We start from the raw sequence: 21,797 nt of genomic DNA, 5'->3' as shown, positions 1-21,797 counted from the left end.
TATACAAGACAGCAAAAGAGACATAGACATGAAGACCAGACTTTTGGACTTGTGGGAGAAGGTGAGGGTGGAATGATTTGAGAGAACAGTATTGAAATACGTATATTACCATATGCGAAAGAGATGACCAGTCCAAGTTCGATGCATGAAGCAGGGCACTCAAAGCCGGTATTCTAGGACAACACAGAGGGATGGGATGGGACGGGGAGGGAAGTGGGAGGGGTGTTCGGAATGGGTGACACATGTCCACCCGTGGCTGATTCATGTCAATGTATGGCAAAAACCACCAGGTCAGTTCAGTCGCTCAGTCGTGTCCAACTCTTTGCAGCCTCACAGACTGCAGTGGGCCAGGCTTCCCTGTCCTTCGCTATCTGCCTTTGTTTGCTCAAACTCATGTCGATTGGGTCCATGATGCCTTCCAACCATCTCATCGTCTGTCACCCCCTTCTCCTCCTGCCACTGACGTTTCCCAGCATCAGGATTTTTTCCAGTGAGTTGGCTCTTTGCATCAGGTGGGCAAAGTATTGGAGTTCAGCTTTAGCATCAGTCCTTCCAATGAATATTCAGGGTTGATTTCCTTTAGGATTGACTGGTATGATCTCCTTGCTGACTGCTGGTATTACTATACTTTTCATGGTACTGAACTGTAATATTAAAAATGTGTCCTTTATTGTGAAGAGGAAAAATTAAAATTTTACATAACCTCTTGCTTGTTCTGCCTCTTTAACTCAGCTTGCTCCTTGCAAAGTCTGAATCATGGTCTCAGAAAGTGGGAACTTACAATACTAGGAACTGGAACTTATCTCACTCACCCTTGTCCTGCTCTACAACAGACCATCTGACCTGTCTCTTGAGAAACCTGTATGCAGGTCAGGAAGCAACAGTTAGAACTGGACACGGAACAACAGACTGGTTCCAAATAGGAAAAGGAGTACGTCAAGGCTGTATATTGTCACCCTGCTTATTTAACTTATATGCAGAGTACATCATGAGAAACGCTGGGCTGGAAGAAACACAAGCTGGAATCAAGATTGCCGGGAGAAATATCAATAACCTCAGATATGCGGATGACACAACCCTTATGGCCGAAAGTGAAGAAGAATTAAAGAGCCTCTTGATGAAGGTGAAAGAGGAGAGTGAAAAAGTTGGCTTAAAGCTCAACATTCAGAAAACTAAGATCATGGCATCTGGTCCCATCACTTCATGGGAAATAGATGGGGAAACAGTGGAAACAGTGTCAGACTTTATTTTTTTGGGCTCCAGAATCACTGCTGATGGTGACTGCAGCCATGAAATTAAAAGACGCTTACTCCTTGGAAGGAAGGTTATGGCCAACCTAGATAGCATATTTAAAAGCAGAGACATTACTTTGCCAACAAAAGTCCGTCTACTCAAGGCCATGGTTTTTCCAGTGGTCATGTATGGATGTGAGAGTTGGACGGTGAAGAAAGCTGAGCGCTGAAGAATTGATGCTTTTGAACTGAGGTGTTGGAGAAGACTCTTGAGAGTCCCTTGGACTGCAAGGAGATCCAATCAATCCATCCTAAAAGAGATCAATCCTGGGTGTTCATGGGAAAGTCTGATGTTGAAGCTGAAACTCCAATAATTTGGCCACCTCATACGAGGGTTGACTCATTGGAAAAGACCCTAATGTTGGGTAGGATTGAGGGTAGGAGGAGAAGGGGATGACAGAGGATGAGATGGTTGGATGGCATCACCGACTTGATGGACATGGGTTTGGGTAGACTTCGGGAGTTGGTGATGGACAGAGAGGCCTGGCGTGCTGCAATTCATGGGGTCGCAAAGAGTCGGACACGACTGAGCGACTGAACTGAACTGAACTGAACTGAACTGAGCCCCTGGAAAGCTGATTAATCATGCCTGTCCATGTAAAGGTCAGGCATCCAGGTCTCCATCATGACTGCTGTTCCGCCACTGGCAAAATCCCTTGTTTTAAACCAGCCTATTAGCAGCTAGTGTTGCCTCCTATAGACTGTCTATAAAGTCTCTGTTACCCCTTTATTTGGGGCTCAGAGCTTAGAGTGTTAACTCCTCTGGGCCTGCTGGTATAATAAACCTGAGTCTCCAACTCTCTGAGTGTGGTGCTTGGTTTCTTGATTACTGGTTTCTGCAACAATTGCTTGTGTTTGATTTTTATGTATTATTTGTATAAAGTATTATAAACCGATTATACAACAGTAGAACATAGACGATTGTGAATTGAGTCCCCTCCTTGCTCACTCTGTACTTCCATCTTAGGCCAGACATAAAAACATGCATTCTGCAGCCTGAATCAAGGACACATTTGTTGGACGTTTGACTTCCGCTATGTTTTTTGGAAAAGAAAATTAGTTGGTAAAATTTAAAATCAGAGATTTTACATAAATACCCAGAGTTCTGACTTCTTTTGTAAACTTGGGCAAACAGCCTGCTTTCCAGCATGGCAGCTATTGCTTGGAGCTGAGAAAAGGATGCCCTCCGTGGTAGGGCCTGTGCTGCCCTGTGTGCAGGCTACCCACTCAGTCCTTCCATTCATTTTTCTTGCCTTCTGGGCCAAGAGTTTGGGAGACTTGCCCTGGACTGCTAGCTTCCGGAACATCAGAACCACCTGTGACTTATTTGAGTTTGTCTTTCTAGCATCTAACCCAGATACCAGCACGCAGGGTCCTCCATAATTGTTTGCTGGCTGACTAAAGTATCTTGTGTATTCATGGATCTGTTTTGTTAGATGTTTTACTTTCTTTTTAGGTTTAAAAGATTCCTTTACAAAAGGAAAGATTGCTCCTTGGTTTGATGGTTTTACTCAGTAAGTCATGCCCGAGCATTGTGATTCGACGAACTGCAGCCTGCCAGGCTCCTCTGTCCTTCGGATTTTCGAAGCAAGAATACTGAGATGTGTTCCCATGTCCTTCTGCAGGGGATCTTCTTGACCCAGTGATTGAATCCAAGTCTGCTGCACTGCAGGTGAATTCTTTACTGCTGAACCACCAGGAAGCAAAAGAGACCATTTCTTATGCACAAATAAACAATTTAAATTTATTAGGGAAGTTTATTTCACTTAATTGCAATACACAGAAAATAAAAGAAAAGAAATATAAAAAATAGAAGTAACAGCATCCTAGGTGGCTCATTGGTAAAGAATCTGCCTGCCCAGCAGAAGACCTCAATACTACCCAAGGATGAGAAAATCCCCTAGAGAAGGAAATGGCAGCCCACTCCATTATTCTTGCTTGGGAAAGCCCATGAACAGAGGAGTCTGGTGGGCTACAGTCCATGGGGTCACAAAGAGTTGGACACAACTTAGTCACTAAACCAAACAAAAACAAAGTATATGTAACCAAAATGTGCCTTCAACCTTCATACAGACTCGAACAGTGCTGGAAAATCCTAGGTTGTGCCAATCTGGAGTCCCAGTTGGGAAATAAAACTGAGCAGGGTATCTACCCCACAGGTAAGACTACAAATTGCACTTTTGATGGCTCTGGCTTATAATCCCAGGCCGCAAACAGATATCATCATAGTTTGCCTGCAAAAATGCAGCTCTGGTTTTCCTTTAAGTTTTACAATGCTGTTTGTTTCACCCTGTGGGTCACAAGATTATCCACACCCTCATGGGCTGACCAGGCCTCAGGCACTCTGGAAATTCCAGGAAATTGGCTTAGGCAATTCACCTTGGCCTAGGTAAAGTACTACTTGACTTGCTGATAACAATTGGTGTGCTTGCAGGTATGTTCTCCAGGCAAGGTCCAAGCAAGATCAGAAGGTGGCCAGAGGCCTGCTCCCATACTTCTGAAATCTGAGCCAGACTACCTCCTTTTTATTTTCCCTAACAATTGACTTCAGGTTTGCTTAGACTGAAGAGCATAAGAATAAGGACACAGGACACAAGCAGTCTTCTGAATTCTATAAGTCAAATAACAATTCCAGATCGTCACTAGAAATAAAGTGATCAAAGAAAAAAGTAATGGTTGGGAAATGAAAAAAACAAATTTTGAGCTGCTGCTGCTGCTGCTGCTGCTAAGTCGCTTCAGACGTGTCCTACTCTGTGCGACCCCATAGACAGCAGCCCACCAGGCTCCCCTGTCCTTGGGATTCTCTAGGCAAGAACACTGGAGTGGGTTGCCATTTCCTTCTCCAGTGAGAGAAAGTGAAAAGTGAAAGTGAACTCGCTTAGGCATGTCCGACTGGTAGCGACTCTATGGACTGCAGCATATCAGGCTCCTCCGTCCACGGGATTCTCCAGGCAAGAATACTGGAGTAAGTTTCCATTGCCTTCTCAATTTTTGAACAGTACAGGATTGAGTAAAGAAAAAGTCCCATCATGAAAGAGAATTATGATTCTGTACATCAAATACATCCATTATCTTATTGGCAGCAATAGTAGTAACAGTAGAATGTTCTATCAAGATATGATTACATTTATCAAAGAAATTTTGTTAACTGTTTGAAAATAAAAGTGTTAGCAGCTGAGTTGTGGCCAACTCTGGGTATCTCCATGGACTGTAGCCTGCCAGGCTCCTCTGATCTGAGGTGGACCAATCAGAGCTCTCCACTCTTCCCCAGGAACATATTGGACACCTTCCGACTTGGAGGGCTCATCTTATGGTGTCCTATCTTTCTGCCTCTTCATACTGTTCGTTGGGTTCTTGCAGAAAGAATATTGGAATGGTTTTGCCATTTCCTCCTTCAGTGGACCACAATTTGTCAGAACTCTTCACTATGACCCATATGGGTGGCCCTGGCCAGCATGAATCACAGCGTCTTTGAGTTATGCAAGCCCTGTCCCCACGACAATGCTGTGATCCATGAAGGGGAAGCAGTGACAGATTTTATTTTCTTGAGCTCCAAAATTGCTGTGGACTGTGACTGTAGCCACGAAATTAAAAGACACATGCTCCTTGAAAGGAAAGCTATGACGAACCTGTGCTTATGTGCTCAGTCACTTCAGTCACTTTTGACCCTTTGTGACCTTATGAACTGTAACCTGGCAGGCTCCTCTGTCCATGGAGATTCTCCATACAAGACTGGGTACTGGAGTGGGTTGCCATCCCTCCTCCAGGGGATATTCCCCACCCAGGGATCGAACCTGCGTCTCTTATGTCTCCTGCATTGGCAGACATGTTCTTTGCCAATAGTACCACCTGGGAAGCCGTAACAAACTTCAGCAGCATATTAAAAAGCAGACATCACTTTGCTGACAAAAGTCCCAATAAGCAAAGCTATGGTCTTTCTATTAGTCAGATATGTTTTTGAGTGTTGGACCATAAAGAAGGCAGAATGCCAAAGAATTGATGCTTTCAAACTGTGGTACTGGAGAAGACTCTTGAGGGTCCCCTGGAAAGCAAGGAAATCAAACCAGTCAATCCTAAGGGAAATCAATCCTGAATACTCATCGGAAGTATTGATGCTAAGCTGAAGCTCCCATACTTTGGCCACCTGGAGTGAACAGCTGATTAATTGGAAAAGACCCTGATGCAGGGAAAGACTGAAGGCAGGAGGAGAAAAGGGCAACAGAGGATGTGATGGTTGGATGGTATCACTGATGTGATGGACATGAACTTGGGCAAACTTTGGGAGATGGTGAAGGACAGGGAAGCCTGGCATGCTGTAGTCCTCAGAATCACACAGACTCGAACACAATTTGGGGACTGGACAATAATGACAACACATGTTGATCATTTGTATTGCAAGGGAACCACAGAAGGTACCAAAATCTAGGCTCTCTGTGCATCAATGGCAAAAAGAAATACAGACCCACTGCTGGGAGAAATATCAACAACCTCGGATATGATGATGATACCACATTTATGGCAGAAAGTGAAGAGGAACTAAAGAGCCTCTTAATGATGGCAAAAGAGGAGTGTGAAAAAGCTGGCTTAAAACTCTAAGATCATGGCATCCAGTCCCATCACTTCATGGCAAATAGATGGGGAAAATGGAATCAGTGACAGATTTTATTTTCTTGGGCTCCAAAATCACTGTGGACAATGACTGCAGCCACAAAATTAAAAGGTGCTTGCTTCTTGGAAGAAAAGTTATGACACGCCTAGGCAATGTACTAAAAAGCAGAGACATCATTTTGCCAACAATGGTCCACATAGTCAAAGCTATGACTTTTCTGGTACTTATGTACGGAAGTGAGAGTTGGACCATGAAGAAGGCTGAGCGCCAAAGAATTGATGCTTACTTTTTGTGGTGCTACAGAAAGCTATTGGGAGTCCCTTGGACTGCCAACAAGATCCAAAAAAAAAAGAATTCTAAAGGAAATCAAAGCTGAATATTCATTGGAAGGACTGATGCTGAAGCTGAAGTTCCAATATTTTTGGCCACCTGAGGCAAAGAGCCAACTCACTGGAAAAGACCCTGATCCTTGGAAAGACTGAAGACAAGAAGACAAGGGGGAAACAGAGGATCAGAAGGTTGGATGGTATCACCGACTCAAGGGATGTGAGTTTGAGCAAACAAAGGGAGATAGGGAAGGACAGGAAACCCAGGAGTTCTGCAGACCCAGACTGTGGGGTCGAAAAAGAGATGGACATCACTTAGCGACTGAACAACAACAAACAGGCAAAGAGATTTCCCAAATTACAGGTGACTCAGTTATCTAAGGACCAATTATCCTCTTGATCAAGGCCTTTAATGGGAATTTCCAATTTTTTTCGCCTAATTCTGTAACCCCATGTGTCCTAGGTTTGGGTGAGTCCTTAATATACCATTTTCATTTTCTTAGGCTGGACTCGTCAACATATTTAATCCTGTGGGTTTTCAGTGAACTCTGTACCTACTGCATGATTGGCACTTGGAGTCTCAATATTACAGTAAGATCTACAGTCAATTGTTTCCATATCAATCAAAGCCCCAATGACAAGTCAATAACTTTTTCAAATGTAGTATAGTTTCTCGTGGCCTCTGGAAATCTACTCTTGAAGCCCACAGCCATTCTTTTGCCTTTCTGTTTTTGCCGTTAGCTCCAATTAGTATACAGCTCACTTACAGAGAAATGCATTTCAGTGTCATTGGGTGGTACTGGCCGTAAGTCTAAAGCATGCTGTGCTGTACATTTAGTGGCATCAAAATTCTGTTACCGCTCTTCAGCCCATTGAAATATATAGTTTGTTTCCTAGTTACTTTTTAGGATTGAACTCAATATTTTGTTGAAACGTGAATTATGCTGTCACCAGAAACCAAATAGCCGTCTAAATTTTTGATCCTCCCTTTCGTTGGGGAGTTTTAAGTTCCATTATATTTTGTTTAGCCTTAGGCAAAATCTGTCTATGTCTTTTACCACATTATAGTTCCAAAAATTAAAGCCTGGGCAGGTCTCTGAATCTTGGAGGGATTATTACAGTTTCAGTCTACCCCTGCCTTAGCTATTGACAGGTGAACTTTACCTTACAGAGCCACTTTACATATTAAGCTTGTGCAAGGTTTTCTATGGCTATTTCAGCTGCAAATTAGAGAGTGGAGACTTGTCCAGGTTATTTCAGATACAAATTGGAAAATAGAGACTCGGCCAGCTAACATATAATTTTGACATTGTAACATAGACAATAGTTCTTGGAAATTGCTTAATTCTTTCTCAAATTTTGATTTGTCTTCACTTCAGTTTAGTTCAGTAACTCAGTTGTGTTCGACTCTTTGCAACCCCATAAATTGCAGCACGCCAGGCCTCCCTCTCCATCACCAACTCCCGGAGATTACAAAAACCCATGCCAATCGAGTCAGTGGTGACATCCAACCATCTCATCCTCTGTCGTCCCCTTCTCCTCCTGCCCCCAATCCTACCCAGCATTAGGGCCTTTTCCAATGAGTCAACTCTTTGCATGAGGTGGCCAAAGTATTGGAGTTTCAGCTTCAACATCAGTCCTTCCAATGAACACCCAGGACTGATCTTCTTTAGGATGGACTGGCTGCATCTCCTTGCAGTCCAAGGGACTCTCAAGAGTCTTCTCCAACACCTCAGTTCAAAAGCATCAATTCTTCGGTGCTCAGCTTTCTTCACCGTACAAATCTCACATCCATACATGACCACTGGAAAAACCATAGCCTTGACTAGACGGACTTCTGTTGGCAAAGTAATGTCTCTGCTTTTAAATATGCTATCTAGGTTGACCATAACCTTCCTTGCAAGGAGTAAGCGTCTTTTAATTTCATGGCTGCAATCACCATCAGCAGTGATTGTGGAGCCCCCCCAAAAAAGTCTGACCCTGTTTCCACTGTTTCCTCATGTAGTTCCCATGAAGTGATGGGATCAGATGCCATGATCTTAGTTTTCTGAACGTTAAGCTTTAAGCCAATTTTTTTCACTCTCCTCTTTCACTTTCATCAAGAGGCTCTTTAGTTCTTCTTCACTTTCTGCCATAAGGGTGGTGTCATCTGCATATCTGAGGTTATTTGATATTTTTCCTGGCAATCTTGATTGCAGCTTGTGTTTCTTCCAACCAAGCATTTCTCATGATGTACTCTGCATATAAGTTAAATATGCAGGGTGACAATATACAGCCTTGACGCACTCCTTTTCCTATTTGGAACCAGTCTGTTGTTCCATGTCCAGTTCTAACTGTTGCTTCCTGACCTGCATACATGTTTCTCAAGAGACAGGTCTGATGGTCTGGTATTCCCAATTCTTCCAGAATTTTCCACAGTTTATTGTGATCCACATAGTCCAAGGTTTTGGCATAGTCAATAAAGCAGAAATGGATGTTTTTCTGGAACTCTCTTGCTTTTTCGATGATCCAGCAGATGTTGGCAATTTGATCTCTCATTCCTCTTCCTTTTCTGAAATCAGCTTGAACATTTGGAAGTTCATGGTTCACGTATTGCTGAAGCCTGGCTTGGAGAATTTTGAGCATTACTTTACTAGCATGTGAGATGAGTGCAATTGTGCTGTGGTTTGAGCATTCTTTGGCATTGCCTTTCTTTGGGATTGAAATGAAAACTGATCTTTTCCAGTCCTGTGGCCCTGCTGAGTTTTCCAAATTTGCTGGCATATCGAGTGCAGCACTTTCACAGCATCATCTTTCAGGATTTGAAAAAGCTCAACTGGAATTCCATCTACTCCACTAGCTTTGTTCGTAGTGATACTTTCTAAGGCCCACTTGACTTCACATTCCAGGATGTCTGGCTCTAGATGGGTGATCACACCATCGTGATTATCTGGGTCATGAGAATCTGTTTCCTACAGTTCTGTGTATTCTTGCCACCTCCTCTTAATATCTTCTGCTTCTGTTAGGTCCATATCATTTCTGTCCTTTATCGAGCCTATCTTTGCATGAAATGTTCCCTTGGTATCTTGAAGAGATCTCTAGTCTTTCCCAATCTGTTTTTTCCCTCTATTTGTTTGCACTGAATGCTGAGGAAGGTTTCTTATCTCTCCTTCCTCTTCTTTGGAATTCTGCATTCAGATGGAATATCTTTCCTTTTCTCCTTTGTTTTTCACTTCTCTTCTCTTCCCAGCTATCTGTAAGGCCTCCTCAGACAGCCATTTTGCTTTTTTGCATTTCTATTCCATGGGGATTTTCTTGATTCCTGTCTCCTGTACAATGTTTTGAACCTCTGTCCATAGTTCATCTGACACTCTGCCTATCAGATGTAGTCCCTTAAATCTATTTGTCACTTCTACTGTATACTCATAAGGGATTTGATCTAGGTCATACCTGAATGGACTAGTGGTTTTCCCTACTTTCTTCAATTTAAGTCTGAATTTGGCAATAAGCAGTTCATGATCTGAGCCACAGTCTGCTTCCAATCTTGTTTTTGCTGACTGTATAGAGCTTCTCCATCTTTGGCTGCAAAGAATATAATCAGTCTGATTTCGGTGTTGACCATCTGGTGATGCCAACGTATAGAGTCTTCTCCTGCGTTGTTGGAAGAGGATGTTTGCTATGACCAGTGTGTTCTCGTGGGAAAACTCTATTAGCCTTTGCCCTGCTTCATTCTGTACTCCAAGGCCAAATTTGCGTCTTATGCCCGGTGTTTCCTGACTTCCTACTTTTGCATTCCAGTCCCCTATAATGAAAAGGACATCTTTTTTGGGTGTTAGTTTTAGAAGGTCTTGTAGGTCTTCATAGAACCGTTCAACTTCAGCTTCTTTGGCGTTACTGGTCTGGGCATAGACTTGGATTACTGTGATATTGAATGGTTTTCCTTGGAAATGAACAGAGATCATTCTATCGTAATTTGGCTTCATGAACCTTATGGGACCGGCACCAATTATTCTTGTCCTTTCTCAATTCGAACGACCTACAAAAGCTCAGTGACTTCTGAAGTTGTGGCCAGCTTTAGTTTAAGTCCCAAATCTCACACAATCCTGTGGATATGCTCCATTAAGTAGCTAATAAGAAGCAAGGCAAATCTTCCCATCCAGTAACAAAAAACTTGATTAAAGAGTGGCATTTTTCAAGAATTGACTCATAGGGGCAAATGAGGTTTTGCTGAAAGTTTGATTTCATTTTACGTTCAAATAATGAGATAACACAATAAACAACTCCTTACAAACAATTTCAGTTGCTAAAAATAATTATTTGACTTAATTTCAATATACAGTCCTTAAAGAAAAAATGGAATCAACAGAGAGAAGTAGCAGCTTGTAAATCACCTACTTCGGCTGACAACCTGTCCAGAATTGCAGAGCCCTGGAAAGTTCCAGAGGAAGGCAATCTGGAATCCCAGTTGGGAAATAGTCCTAGGTGGTCCTTGGACATCACAGGTAGAACTACAGATTGCAGTTTTGGGGCCCTCCACTTATAATCCCAGGCTGCAATCTGATATCATAATCAGTTTCCCTGTAAAAGCGAACCTCTAATTTGCCATTAATTTTTTACAATGATTTTTCTTTCACCTTGTGAATTATAGGATTTTCCAGACCCTGGGGGCTAGCCAGGCCTCAAGGGGCTCAGGCAATTCCAAGACTCACTCCCTCTTCTTATCTAAGGTGCTAGTTGCCGTCACTGATAACCGTTGGTGTGCTTGCAGCACGCATGTAGTCCAGGCAGAGTCCAGGAAGGTCAGAATTTGATCAGAGGACTGCTGCCCTACTTCTGAAGCCTGAAGAAGACTGCCTCAATTTTAATTTCCCTAACAGCATCACAACTTCCCAAGTGGTGCTAGTGGTAAAGAACTCCTGCCAATGCAGGAGCCACAGGTTTGATCCCTGTGTTGGGAAGGTCGTCTGGAGTAGATAATGGCAACCCACTCCAGTATTCTTGCCTGGAGAATCCCATGTATGGGGGAGTCTGGCAGGCTACAGTCCATGGCATCTCAAAGAGTCAGACATTTCTTCCAATATTGAAATTGCTCTTTTGTAATATCGCTATAGAACTTCAATGCAGTTTAGTGTCAATGCTGTCTCTGATCTGTGCCATCTGTCCCACTTCCTAAAGCCACCCAAACATCACTGGGCTGTGTTGTGTTGTGTTGTGCAAGTTGTTTCTGTAGTGTCCGACTCTACCATTTGACGTCTTTTCCTCCTAGCAGTCTCCTCTCCATCTGTGGACAGCAATGCACATCTCATGAAGTGGCTAGGAAGACCACACGAGATCACAAATGTCTAACATGGCCCTTAACATTTCCTTTTATCACTTTATTAGCAGTGTTTTTCCTACAAGTTGGAAAGAGTCTCCCCACACTTAGATTGTTCAGTTTAGTTTGGTTTTTTCACCCAGGAATGAAGGAAGAGATTACAGTGGAATTTTCTGTATTATGAGACTTTTCCCTGGCCACTCCTCACAGACACCAATAGAGGCAAAGATTTTATCTACAGGTTCATATTTCTCATCAGACTCATGGTGGCTTAAAGGAGAACGTTAGAGCAGGTTAGAGCATATATAGCTAGGTAATCTTCACCGCCAGTGCATGCTCAGAACTCAATGTGTCCTGAGTACTTCAGTTGAGGAAAGAAGCATGAAGTGGCTTGGACTCCTGGGGCTGGTAGCTCTCTCAGAGTGCATAGTCATGTAAGTGCGGGGAATATAATTGACATCGTCCGTTTTTTTGGTTTTTTATTCCCAATGTCTTATTCTTCTGCCTGTAAGGGTTAGAAAGGAATGTAATCACTCCCTGACAGTGTAAAGTCATCTATCACTTGATAAGTACCTTGCCAGAGATTCTGTGAGGCCCTAGGCTCTCCGGGGAAACCTGTAGGTATGCAGAACTCTGTGGTCCAGCCACATAATGTCCTATGTAAAATTGCATTCTTTGAAATTGTTCAGTGCACAACCTGTGCAACTGTAGGTGTGGTCTTAACAAACAACATTTCTCCTGTATGTGGTTCTAAATCTCTATGGTCTGTCTTCATTTCTGTGTAAATATGTCTGTGTCTTCAATTCTGTATCTCTCGATTTTATCTATCTCTTCAGATGTCTCTGTGCATGCCGAACTCTCTTCAGTTCAGTTCAGCTCAATTGCTCAGTCGTGACCAACTCTTTGCGACCCCATGAATCGCAGCACGCCAGTCCTCCCTGTCCATCACCTATTCCCGGAGATTACCTAAACTCATATCCATCGAGTCGGTGATGCCGTCCAACCATCTCATCCTCTGTCGTCCCCTTCTCCTCCTGCCCCCAATCCTACCCAGCATTAGGGTTTCTTTCCAATGAGTCAACTCTGCGCATGAGGTGGCCAAAGTATTGGAGTTTCAGCTTCAACATCAGTCCTTCCAATGAACACTCAGGACTGATCTCCTTTAGGATGGACTGGTTGGATTTCCTTGCAGTCCAAGGGACTCTCAAGAGTTTTCTCCAACACCACAGTTCAAAAGCATCAATTCTTCAGCGCTCAGCTTTCTTCACCGTCCAACTCTCTCATCCATACATGACCACTGGAAAAACCATAGCCTTGACTAGACGGACTTTTGTTGGCAAAGTAATGTCTCTGCTTCTAAACATGCTGTCTATGTTGGTCATAACCTTCCTTGCAAGGAGTAAGCATCTTTTAATTTCATGGCTGCAATCACCATCAGCAGTGATTTAGGAGCCCCTCCAAATAAAGTCTGACACTGTTTCCACTGTTTCCCTATCTATTTCCCATGAAGTGATGGGACCAAATGCCATGATCTTCGTTTTCTGAAATTTGAGCTTGAAGCCAACTTTTTCACTCTCCTCTTTCACTTTCATCAAGAGGCTTTTTAGTTTTTCTTCACTTTCTGCCATAATGGTGGTGTCATCTGCATATCTGAGGTTATTGGTATTTCTCCTGGCAATCTTGATTCCAGCTTGTGTTTCTTTCAACTCAGCGGACCTCTGTTAGGCTTTCCCTTCTTAAAAACCCTCTTCTTGTCTTCCCTTCACTTCCTTTATTTATTCCCCATCTCCTGGCCTCCTCTCTTCTGCTTGAGCCCAGAAGAAAGATCAGTAGTACTATTTCTCTGCTCTTTTAGCTCTAACGAGCAGTATGACCACAGCCAAGTCTCCAACTCCTTGAACTTCAAATTCCCCCCTGTATAAAGAGAATGATGAACCCCTTCTACCTCTTTCCCCAAGCATCCTTGAGAAGGATACTGTGGGATGGCCACAGCGATGATAATGGCTGACATTGTCGAGACTTCTTATATATCAGGTGCATTATATCCATCATCTCACTTACTATCTAAGCCATTTATGTGGGGGGTGGAGGTGAAGATTATTATATTTCACCTCTTTATCAATGGGGAAATTGAGACTTCAAATGGTCATATGCCTTACCAAAAATTATGGAACAGAACCTGTGTTCAGACCGAGGTCTTTGCCATGGTCATTGGATGGCATCCTAATAATAATGTGACACTCATAAAAATGCTTGGAAAATGCACAGTGCCGTTACAACGTCAGGTATGACAGCCTGTATAACACAGACCGCTGATTGCTGCCCCTTCTTTGTTTTCTTTTCCTCATGGCTGGTGAAAGAATCCCTGTTACACAAACGAAGACCATGCCAGAAACCGTAAGGGAAAGAACTTTGCTGCCAAATTCCTCTGAGGAACACACTTTCAGCTGGTCCCAGAAAGCCACTAATGACCAAAGCATAACTTATCATCCCCTGAGGAACTTCAAGGATGTGAGTGTGGGAGGATGGTGCTCCACAGCGCCCCCTGGTGCTCTGGCTTTGCACTGGGGTTCAGGTGGAGATGCCAGTGGGGTTGTTGGGGCTGGAGCTCCTGCAGGAGGCAGAAACATGGGGGAACAGGGACCCCATTCCCAAAGGAGAAGGCAGTGTCATCCTCAACTTTTGGTCTCTGGTGACTGGGCCCAACAATAACAAGGGGGCAGATAAACAACCATTTCTGTGCCAAAGGTGTATCATTAGTTTGAGGGAGATTGTTCTTTCTGAACTAAGTGAGCCACTCAGTTACAGACGAAGGGTGAGCCATTCCAATCAAAAGATAAAGGCAACTGCAAATCAAGTGTGAAATCCCAGGAACAGGAATGTCAGCATCCACAGATGCATGGATAGCAGTAAAAACGTTCCTGAGTCCCTATGGCATGTGAGGCCATACGAATCTAACACTATTGTTGTTGCTATTGATTTGAAAAAAAGGTCTGATCTCTTCTTCACGAATGCACAGCCCATCCTGAGAGACAGGCAGGGAGTAAATAGTTATCAAATAAAGTGGCCACCTGCCTGGTGTTGAGAGGACATCCTTCAAGTTTAGAAGAAGTGGCCTGGGGTGACCTAGGAGGGCATCTGTGAAATAAGGGACTCAGTTTGGGCTTTGAGGAGGAGACTGGAGAGCTTCTCAAATGAAGGTGCCACGACTTCCCTGGTGGCCCAATGGATAAGATTCTGTGCTTCCATTGAAAGAGTGGCAGGTTCTATCCTGAGTCAAGACAGTAAAATCCAGTATGCTGTGCAGCCCTAACAGAAATGAAAGGAATCAAATCAGGCAGTGATCTGAGCAGAGGCTGTGAGGTGGGGTGGTTGCAGAGGGATTTCAGGAGACATAGGACACCTCAATGGTGGCAGCAGTGGGCAAATCAAGGGTGGCCAGTGCAGCCAAGTCTGCCCTAACCACTCCACCTTGGCCTCTGTAGTTTGCCTGCGTCGGCAACATCAACATTGGAACACCCCCTCAGGAGTTCCAGGTCCTCTTTGACACCGGTTCATCTAGCTTGTGGGTGCCTTCAATATACTGCCAGAGTGACAGCTGCTGTGAGTGCCTACCGCCCTCCCCACCTCGCCTATCTTGTCTTTCCCCTCCAACTCCCTTCTTCATCCTTGGCACCTGGCGGACACTCATCTCTTGTGTCTACAGATAAACACAACAGCTTCAACCCTTGTAACTCCTCCACCTACCGGGGCACGAAGCAGTTCTTCAGTACCAACTACACCGCTACGTGGATAAAGGGATATCTTGGCTATGACACTGTTCGGGTAATGTGGAAACAGAAGCTGAGTCGGGGCTGGCCCTGGGTGCAACCACTGCTTACAAAACAGAGGCTGGACCAGCTGGCAGTCCACTAGTGACTGGATGTCTGCTCCTCAGGACCCTGTCCCTGGGTAGATAGCGCCTCAGCTGACACACAAACTCCCAGAATAGCTAATCCAGACAGTGGCTTGGGGCATGGACTTACAGCTCCTTTGCCCATGAGCAGCTCAAGATTCATTTCACTGGGAGCAGGGAGAGTGGGGAGAAAACACCACATTTATATTCTCAAACTATGCTGAGTGATTTCATGGTAATAACTGATGCGAGCCTGCAACAATCACACGCAACAGGTACTATGTTTAGCTTCATGATACACGTGAAGGAACTGAGGTGCAGAGAGCAAGGGCCTTGCCAGGGTTACACATCTAGTAAGTGGTGTAGCTGGGCTGGCCAATCAGGACTCAAGCAGGTGTGGGAAATTGGGAAGAGGATAAAACTGATCTGGGGTTCCTGGGGGCAGCACAGAGCTTCAGGTATCCAGACAGGAAAAGCAGGGGGCCAAACACATGGGAGGGGACTGATAAATGCGTTCTCACTCTAGTGAGAACACAGGATAATAAAAACTATGGCCTGACTTCCCCAAAGTGCTTGAATATTTCCACACCTTCCTTGCCCTCTCTCTTTCTCTCTCTCTTTCCCAAACAAACACATGCACACACAAACTTATCTCCAAATGCGTGTTTCCCAGGCAGAATTTTCTGGAGGACCTTGCCAGTGACATTGTATAATGGGCTTCTTTCTCTCTGGGCAGACACAGAATTCACAAGCATTGCCTTGAATTCAGTTCATTTCTGTCATTAGGGCCTCCCTGGTGGTTCAGATGGTAAAACATCTGCCTGCAATGCAGGAGACCCGGGTTCAATCCCTGGGTCGTGAAGATCCCCTGGAGAAGGAAATGGCAACCCAGTCCAGTACTCTTGCCTGGAAAATTCCATGGACGGAGGAGCCTTGTAGGCTACAGTCCATGGGGTCGCAAAGCGTTGGCCACTCAGAGACTTCACTTTCTTACTGTCATCACATCATAGTGATGCCGAGGAGAAGGCTATTCTGCTCTACTCCTGTGTCCTCAGGGGGCACCACCGGGTCCTGTCCTGACTCTTGGTTTCCCCACTTGTACAGAAGGCACGAGGGCCAATTTGACTCACTCAGATGGTGCTTGCAGGAGGAGCAGGTGATTTTAAAACCCACAGCCCCGCAAAAATGGAACACGAATTCCTGTCCCAGCTTGGTCTGACCACCCGAGATTGGTCCAGAGTACAGCCAGGTCTCAGTTCTTCTCTGCAGTGCTAATGACATCTATACCCAAGCCCGGTCCCAGCCCCACTTCCCAATCCTTTATGTGGGAACACTCTCCTCTCCACAGATCGGGAACCTTGTTAGTGTGGCCCAGCCATTTGGCCTGAGCCTGAAGGAGACTGGGTTTGAACATGTATCCTTTGATGGCATCCTGGGATTAGGTTACCCCAGCCCCACTGTCACAGGGGCCACCCCGATCTTCGACAACTTGAGGAAACAAGGAGTCATTTCTGAGCCTGTCTTTGCCTTCTACTTGAGCAGGTGAGTCTGAGGTGGGCCAGGCCTCTCTAATTCAGCTGTGAGATGCTTTCAGTTGCATGAAAAATTATAGACCACCTGATCCGGAAGTTTCCTGAGAGATAGTCTTGCCCAGGGTAACTATGGCCGCAGAGCCTTACCTGGCCCCATCACTGGTATTTATAAATAAAGTTTTATTGATCAAAACCATGATCATGGGCTCAGGGGCAGGGACTTGGTCCAGGGGGTGAGGGAAGAGGGTGAACAATGGAAGGTGTCAGGAAACAGGTTGGAAGAAAAAGCAATAGGATTTGCTGATGCATTTGATATGGAAGGGCTTCCCTGGTGACTCAGATGTTAAAGAATGTGCTTGCAATGCAGGGGACCCAGGTTTGATCCCTAGATCAGGAAGATCCCCTGGGGAAGGGAATGGCTATCCACTCCAGGATCTTTGCTTGGAGAATTCCAAGGACAGAGGAGCCTGGTGGGCTACTGTCCATGGGGTTTCGAAGAGTCAGACAGGACTGAGTGACTAACACACACACACAGACACACTTGATATGGAAAGAAGGAGAGGGGTGGCGGGAACGTTTCCTTCCTCACTTGCATTTCACCAGGAGCCCAGGACCAGCTACACAGTCTGTGGGAGCCAGTGCAAAATAAAAATGTGGGACCCTTTGTTTAACAAGTATTTGGATTTCAAGACAGGGAGAGCCCCATCAACAGCACAGGTCACAGGCTCGTGAAGCCAACCCTGGGTGAGGCTGTACCCTCACACTTATTGTCCTTGAGCCTGGGCTGTTTTTGAAAAATGACAGGCTAGACAAGGAGGAAGCCATACCCCTCCAGCAAAGTGTCCTCTGAGGGTATTTCTGAGCACTTAAGTCACCATAGAGGACCAGGTCCTCTTGAGAATCCTAGGGGGTCAAAGCGCAGCCTGGCTGCCTACCTTTGAAATTCTTCTGTGACAGTCATTAGCTGTGACCAACCCGGGTCCACTACTCAATCCCTCTGAGCCTCAGTTTCTGCATCTGTAAAATGGGTTCTGTAGTGGTGCTTCTGATGGGTGGATAAGCACAACCCTCAGACAGCGTGTGGTGTTATTCTCCTCCAACAAGTCCCTCTCTTCCTTCTCTCCACAGTCAGGAGAACGGCAGCGTGGTGATGTTTGGAGGGGTGAACCGTGCTTACTATAAGGGAGAACTCAACTGGGTACCCGTGTCCCAAGTGGGCAACTGGCATATAAACATGGACAGGTGAGCATCTCCCTCTGAGAGCCACCCCAAGTGAGGCTCCCTCATGTGCACATGGACACATGCAGACACACGAATGCACCCCAGCTACACAGTCACACACACAGACACAGACTCCACCCACAAAGATGCACATAGAAACACACACAGCATCAGACTTAAAAACACACAAAGGCACGCAAATACACACACAAACACAGACACATAGAGAAACAGTGATATGCAGACATAGACACACATACACCCAAGACACATATAGACACACGCAGACATACAAGCACACAGATACACACACCACCCATGGATTGATAATCACCCCAGGCCTCCTGATCAGGGCTCTGACCAGGAGAATGGGGTCCAGAAAGGCCTGTGCAGCTGGAGGAGGGCTGCATCCACCACACTGTGAGGTGGGGAACATGTTTGAGGACCCTAAAGTGTAGTGAAAAGAGGATCAGGGAGAATTTCACCAGCCTGAACACAGTTGTGATAAGATGACCAGCTGTCCAGGGCTACCTGGGACTGAGAAAGTTCTCAGTAGACAGTACTGCCAGTTTAAAAACAGGGCAAGGCCTTCACAAACCGGTCAAATTGGTCTTCTTAGGGAGAAGCTACCCAGCAGTGGAGAGAGGTTGGCTGCAATCTTGAGACTTGAAAGCAACTCAGAGAGACACCTTCCTAGCCATAGCTACCTGCCTTTCTTCCAAGGCACACAGTGGGGCAGGGGCTGTGACAGAAGGAATCAGGCAGCTGGGATTCAGGAGCGGCCTGAAAACAAGGGGCAATGATTGATGGGAATCTGTGTGATAGCCTCACATAAATGCTTTCCTGTGTTTCAGTGGCCCTCTGGGCTAGCTCAGGCATTGCCTGGCTGAGGGCCTCCGTGTCTGAGCCAGATGAAGGGGCGGTGCAGGAAGGCAACCTTCCCCAGGGCAGCCTGGGTCTCCCTCCCACTAACACTCTGAGCATCTGTTGCCTCAGGGAATCTCCATATTCACTCCCATTATTGTTCAGACACCAGATATAGGTGTCTGGATGTTCCTCATTCATTTTTTCATTGATTCATTCATTCATTCACAAACATACATTGTGCACCCCTTGTGTGCTGGGCACTTGAGGGAGGCACAGAGGACACAACTCGCCCTCACATCTAGTGAGGCAGACGCACATGAAATGACTCACACACACAGTGAATTACCACCTTGGTACCTGCTAGACACGGGGAAGTGTCTACAGAGACTGAGCAAGACAGGAGCCTGATCTGGTTTAGGAGGAAGACTTCATTGACAAAGTGACATTTAACCTGGAAACTGAAAGATGAGCCGAAATCCTCTAGACCAAGGAGATAGGTGGTCTTCTAGAAAGGGTGACCAGCACATGCCAAGGCCCTGAGATATGAAAGAGCTGGCGCATTCAATAACTGAAGGGACATCAAAGAGCATGGAATGACCAGAGCAAAGGAAAACAGAGGCAGGGCAAGAGCTGAAAGGCTGTTCAGGAGACAGTCAGGCAGTGATGTTCAGGAGACAGTCATGGGGGAGATTTCGCAGTGATGCTGGTGCCTGTTTTATCCCATTTTCTCTCAGCATCTCCATGAATGGGACAGTGATCGCTTGTAAACGTGGCTGCCAGGCCCTCATGGATACAGGGACTGCCTTCCTGCGTGGCCCAAGAGGACTGGTCAGCAAAATCCAGAAACTCATCCACGCCAGGCTGGTCCGTCATGAGGTGAAGGATCACTTCATGGGGTCACTTCCAGGCTCTCTACACAAAGATCAGCAGAGCCAACCTCTCTCCCTCTTTCTGTTACAGCACTTGGTTTCCTGCCAAGCCATCGGGACACTGCCTCCTATTGTCTTCACTATCAATGGAATAGACTATCCAGTACCCGCCCAAGCTTACATCCAAGTGAGGGGACAAACCTGGGGGCTGGTTCTCATATCTGGGACTTGCAGGAACTCATAAGCTGCTCCTGGGAGGAGGGCGCCCTCTGCAGGATCAGCCACATCATTTCAGATGTGCCTCCCAGAAAACCAACCACCTGAAAAGAAAGGACAGTCTGGGACATTGATCCACCTGAAATAAGTGTGGAGTCACTACCCCGTGCTGGCATGGTGGGAGCCACAAGGAGAGGGGAACACTAAGGGCCTTTGCCTTAAAGAGCTTCAGTTCAACCAGAGCCCTCAGATGCATGAATATGGAAAGTCAGCTCTAGCAATCCGTGAAATAGCCAAGTTACAAGGAGGGTTGCCTGGGGACAGACCCAGTGTTCTCTACCACTCTAGTGATTAACAGTCTCCCTTTCCTTCTCAAAAGTGCCAGGTTGGGATCATAAATTACATGGTTACCCCAGTCCTTGGCTGCAACTTCCCCTTGCTAAGCCCCAGTTCCCCATCTGTGAGTTGGGATACCTGACTCCTCATTTGGATGCTAATATGAATAAAAGGTGCGCAGAGACTGCACAACTCTTGCACACGGTTGAGGCTTCATTTCAGTTCTCTACAGGAGTTCAGAGCAGGCTAATGGGCTCAAAGAATCTTTTGAGGAAGACAGGGAATTTCATTAATTCTAAAATCCCAGACTTATGGAGACTTGAGGAACACTTCTTGGTCAATGCAAATCTAAACTGGATTCCATGCAAATGGCATCCCTGGAGGCTGTTCAAAGGGGTTCTGGGGGCAGATTAGGGGTGATGAGGGCTACAGACTTGGAGGCACCAGGAAAAATCATGAACCCAGCCTGGAGTGACAAGGGAGGGTGAGTGTTTGTCAAGGAAGGCTTCGTAGAGGGCTCAAGCACAGTTTTAAGGAAAAGGGTTGTGGGGAAGGAGAAGAAACAGAATTTTCTGCAGAGAAAAGAGGGAGGTAGGAACAGCAAGGAATTACGGGCCATTCTTGTTCTCTTTTCGAAAATTTTGTTGAAGTATAGTTGATTTACAATGATCTGTTTATTCCTGCCATAAAGCAAAGAGGCTCATATATATATATATTTTCATATTCTTTTCCATTACTGTTAATCATGGGAGGTTGAATATGGTTCCCTGTATTATACAGTATGAGTTTGTGGTTTATCCATCCTCTCTATATGTTTGCATCTTATAATCCCTGCCTGTCTGACCCTTTTCCTCCCTAATGGCAACCACATGTCTTGGCCCTTCTAGTTGTTGGAAGGGCCCCTACTTCCACCGCTGCTGAGAGAGTCACTTGATTCTTACCAAAGGGAGGAAGTAAAACCAGGAAACTTGCTAACTCTGGATACTGATGAGGGAGACAGGTAAGCGCTCAGGCTGACTACTGTGTATTTTTGTTTCCCCAGCGTTTGTCGAGCCACTGCGTCAGCAACTTTCACGTGCGCCCACAGCGTGTGAATGAGTGGGAGACCTGGATCCTGGGTAACGTCTTCCTGAAGCTGTATTTCTCGGTTTTCGATCGAGGAAACAACAGGATTGGCCTGGCTCCCGCAGTGTAAATGCTGGGCTACTTCACGAATCAATCAGGCCCTCTCCAAACACACACCCATGTGAGAGCACCGTGGGTGGGGCCAGGGATGCTGGTGAACTGTGTTTGTTGCTCTGCAAAGCCCTACTCTCTATGAAGAATAAAGGATTTCATCTC

The 21,797-nt window shown here is 45.5% G+C and overlaps 1 protein-coding gene across 1 annotated transcript; it reads left to right on the top strand.

The window, feature by feature from the left end:
• The first annotated feature begins 11,895 nt into the window (after positions 1-11,895).
• On the top strand, positions 11,896-21,797 carry LOC145522751 (pregnancy-associated glycoprotein 2-like). Its single transcript, XM_081531732.1, has 9 exons — positions 11,896-11,954; positions 13,881-14,031; positions 15,006-15,123; positions 15,227-15,345; positions 16,764-16,957; positions 18,076-18,189; positions 19,770-19,911; positions 19,996-20,091; positions 21,499-21,797. The coding sequence occupies exons 1-9, from the start codon at positions 11,902-11,904 to the stop codon at positions 21,649-21,651; spliced, it is 1,140 nt and encodes a 379-aa protein (XP_081387858.1). The 5' UTR covers positions 11,896-11,901; the 3' UTR covers positions 21,652-21,797.

This window comes from Giraffa tippelskirchi, chromosome 10 (genome assembly GCF_054371585.1).
Source record: "Giraffa tippelskirchi isolate mGirTip1 chromosome 10, T2T-mGirTip1v1.2.pri, whole genome shotgun sequence".
NCBI lineage: Eukaryota > Metazoa > Chordata > Mammalia > Artiodactyla > Giraffidae > Giraffa > Giraffa tippelskirchi.
The sequence above is the reverse complement of the archived record's forward strand: the minus strand, read 5'-3'. Positions and strand labels throughout refer to the sequence as shown.

Coding starts and splice junctions, on each gene's coding strand:
- LOC145522751 (XM_081531732.1), top strand. CDS start 11,902: ATGAAGTGGCTTGGACTCCTGGGGCTGGTAGCTCTCTCAGAGTGCATA. Junction 11,955..13,880: donor CTCTCAGAGTGCATAGTCAT/GTAAGTGCGGGG, acceptor GGCTGGTGAAAG/AATCCCTGTTACACAAACGA. Junction 15,346..16,763: donor TTGGCTATGACACTGTTCGG/GTAATGTGGAAA, acceptor TCCTCTCCACAG/ATCGGGAACCTTGTTAGTGT.